General features: G+C 43.6%; 1 protein-coding gene across 1 annotated transcript; it reads right to left on the bottom strand.

The window, feature by feature from the left end:
- Positions 1–2006: 2006 nt before the first annotated feature.
- Positions 2007–2770, bottom strand: LOC131257592 (uncharacterized). The gene is made up of 3 exons (XM_058258374.1): positions 2407–2770; positions 2190–2320; positions 2007–2108 (listed from the first exon to the last, which is right to left on the bottom strand). Exons 1-3 carry the CDS (start codon positions 2768–2770, stop codon positions 2007–2009), a joined length of 597 nt encoding a protein of 198 aa, XP_058114357.1.
- Positions 2771–3262: the final 492 nt, after the last annotated feature.

The following is a 3262-nucleotide window of genomic DNA, read 5'->3' as shown; positions in this document are numbered from 1 at the left end:
TATGTTGCTACGCTGGTTAGGATCATGTGGGTCATTTTAACACATACATTAAGTGTAGATTCAGGATGAAATGATAAGTGTTATTATTATAGATTCAGCATGTAATAGTACATTATCTGCATAAATCTCTATTTTTCCTGTTCTCCTTTTTTTGTTTTTTTGAAAGGTCCTTTTTTTGTCATTACTTTTTTTCATTATGATACCAAACCCTTGCCATCCCCTATTCCTCACCCCATAAAAACTCAGCCACCACCAGTGTTTGAGTTGTTGGTATCGCTACAAGTTTCGTTGGCCGGAGATAAAGATATAATATCGTTATCGCTGATAACTGGAAATGCAGGGAAAAAGGGGGAAATATGGGGGAAATTGTGGAATTTTTCAGTGAAACTTTAGGACATGCCTAAATACATATATTTACATATTCAGGAATGAAAATTTTGCAAAAAGAATGCATTAAATTAGAAGTTTCCATTTAATGGGGGCCAAAAAGTATGCGTTGTCGTAAGAAATCACTCAAATAGTAACCAAAATTAGTTTGTATAATACAAATGCAAGTTTACAACAATTAAGACATGCAAAAGTAAATGAATTGAAAAAAATACACATTTCTGGCCATGTTTCATCCCCACATAGAGTGACGAGGTGACTTGTAATCATTGTCCGGATCCCGTGGCAGTTGAGAGTAGTACTGCTGCCCAACATATTGGCAGTACTGTTCCCAGGTCATTCTCTGCTCGTACTAATTGAGGAACTCTCTTATGTACCTCTGATAGTCATCCTCCGCAAACTGTACAAGAACACCTAAACGTGAGAATTGCCTGACATACATCGATGGCATTTCCTGAGCAGGGTACTGAGGGAACAGATCAAGTCCAACCCCGACTCCTTGATAGTATTGCTGCCAGTCATATGGGTACCCCGAATATCCTCCTGTCAAAGGGTCATGACTCGAAGAATTATCTTCCGGCTGCCTGTACCCATGGGTAGATGAGCGTGACTGAATATCAGAGCTGTCATGGTCATACCCGTGATATCTCCCATAAGCATAAGGTGGGACAGAGGCGGAGCTCCCCTGATCTGAACTTATGTCCATAGATGACAAGTTGCGTGTGAGAGCATCAGCCGCGGCGCGTCCGGCTTTCTTCTTCGAACGACGCTCGAATATATATCTGGGCTCTGATGCTCTCGCCCTGGATGGTGGACGAGATCCATGATCCCCGTCCTGAGTGGCATGGTCAAAGCTCTGCTCCTCAGTGAACTGACCAACGGATCGTTGGCTCTGAGCCGTCGTGTATCCCCCACCACTACTAGTACCACCTATACTAGTGTCGGTGCCTCCGTCCCCTCCTTCATCACCATCATCATCGTCGTCATCGTCCCCAGGACCAGTGTCAAGTGGGGGTTGAGTCTCATCATCATCATTACTCACTACAACTTGATGATGAGGAGGGGGCCGTGAAGATGCTTCCTCACCCTGATTGGAACATGCCGAACTCCTCACCAAAGGATCAAAGGAGTCTGTATCCGCCTTCTGTTCCTTTACTACCTGATCGACATCGATACCCAGAGCTGCTGCTCCCTCGGCTACCTGTGGAGCAGGGCCTCCCTCCGCATCATCTAAATCAGCTGATTTGACCCACTCATAAAGTGGGTCCTTATCATCATCACCCATCTGTGCCATGTTACCTATAGACAACAGGTCTAACGGGTCTTGATTTTCCTTCATGTCTCGGTCAACTCGCAACTGCCTCTCTCTTAACTTTATATTGTAATAACAGGAAACGAGCTTTTGTAGCTTCTCATATGCTAGTTTGTTCCTCTTGCTGGTGTGTATGAGTGACCATATGCTCCAGTTTCTCTCACACGGTGATGAGGATACAGTCTGTGCGAGAACTCAGACTGCCAATAACTGCAGTACGGGCGTGTCGACTCCATACATCGCCCACCACTCACTTATATATCCATGAGGAGCTTGTTTTAGTTTGAAGTTTAAATAAAAAATGCAATTACCTAATTATGTTACCATACTCACATGATATCATCGTTTCAGTCAATGCTTTTGCTAGTGCGGATGAGAACGTACCCCTCGCATCCCTAAACCGCAGCAACTGTAAACACGGATTCACATGTCATTATTTTTAATCACCCATATTTCTAGAGGCTATAAGGAAGAAATTTTATTGCATTACTTGGTTACCGAAATCTGCTTGCGTTGTTGATTCTGGGAACAATCGTTCGAACGCCTCGTGGACGGCCATCGTCAAATCTTTATTCTCATGGAGCCGACGTTTATAATGAAATTTGGGATTCAGGTAGTATACTGAAACCAAAATATTAGTTACTCAGTTGTATTAACATGTAAACAGAAGTGATGCTTAAAGTACTCAATTGTATTAACAAATTTACCAGCTTGGTGGAGTGGATGCTCGAGAGTCCCAGTCCATCGACGATCGATGATATCGATCACCCACTGATACGAAGTGGGGATTGTAGTCATTATCCCCTGTCTCATAATTCTCATAAGCTCATACATTGACCCCATCGAAGGCCACATCTCATTATCTACGGCTCGTAGGACCTTGTACATCGGATACAGGAAGAAAACAACGTTATGAACTTTATCCCAGAAGGCATCGGAAAGCACTATATTTGAACATGTCTTTACACCCTCAGTCTTCTTCTGATTCCACTCCATGTATCTCTCGGATTTGAACAAATTTCTGAGACCCATGCGGTACCTGTATAAGCTGTTAAGTGCAATGAAGTTCATGGCAAATCATGTCGCGCCTGGTCTAACGATGTCCCCTTCACAATACTCACGTATTGCAGCCAACAACCATGAGTGATTGTATATAAAGTTTGTCACTTTCCTCGCATCCTGGATCGTTTTCCTGACAGAATCCCTTTGGCCAATCTCCTCGAGCATTAAATCAATGCAGTGTGCCGCACACGGGGTCCAATAGAGATTGAACATCTGCATCAATTTCTTCCCCGCCTTAACGAACGTACTGCCATTGTCCGTCACAACTTGGACAACATTCTGGGACTCGACATCTCTAATCACTCCTTTCAGGAGAGCATATATGTATTCGTGATCTTTTATTCTGGTCGATGCATCAATGGATTTGAGGAAAACTGGTTGTCCTCTACAGTACACCATGAAATTGATAATGGACAATTTCGTGGGTCCTGTCCACCCATCACACATGATTGTTACCCCATACTGCTTCTAGTTCGGCTTGAGTCTACGTACCCAAGCCTG

The sequence above is a fragment of the Magnolia sinica genome, chromosome 10, assembly GCF_029962835.1.
Source record: "Magnolia sinica isolate HGM2019 chromosome 10, MsV1, whole genome shotgun sequence".
NCBI lineage: Eukaryota > Viridiplantae > Streptophyta > Magnoliopsida > Magnoliales > Magnoliaceae > Magnolia > Magnolia sinica.
This window is presented reverse-complemented; position numbering and strand designations above follow the sequence as displayed.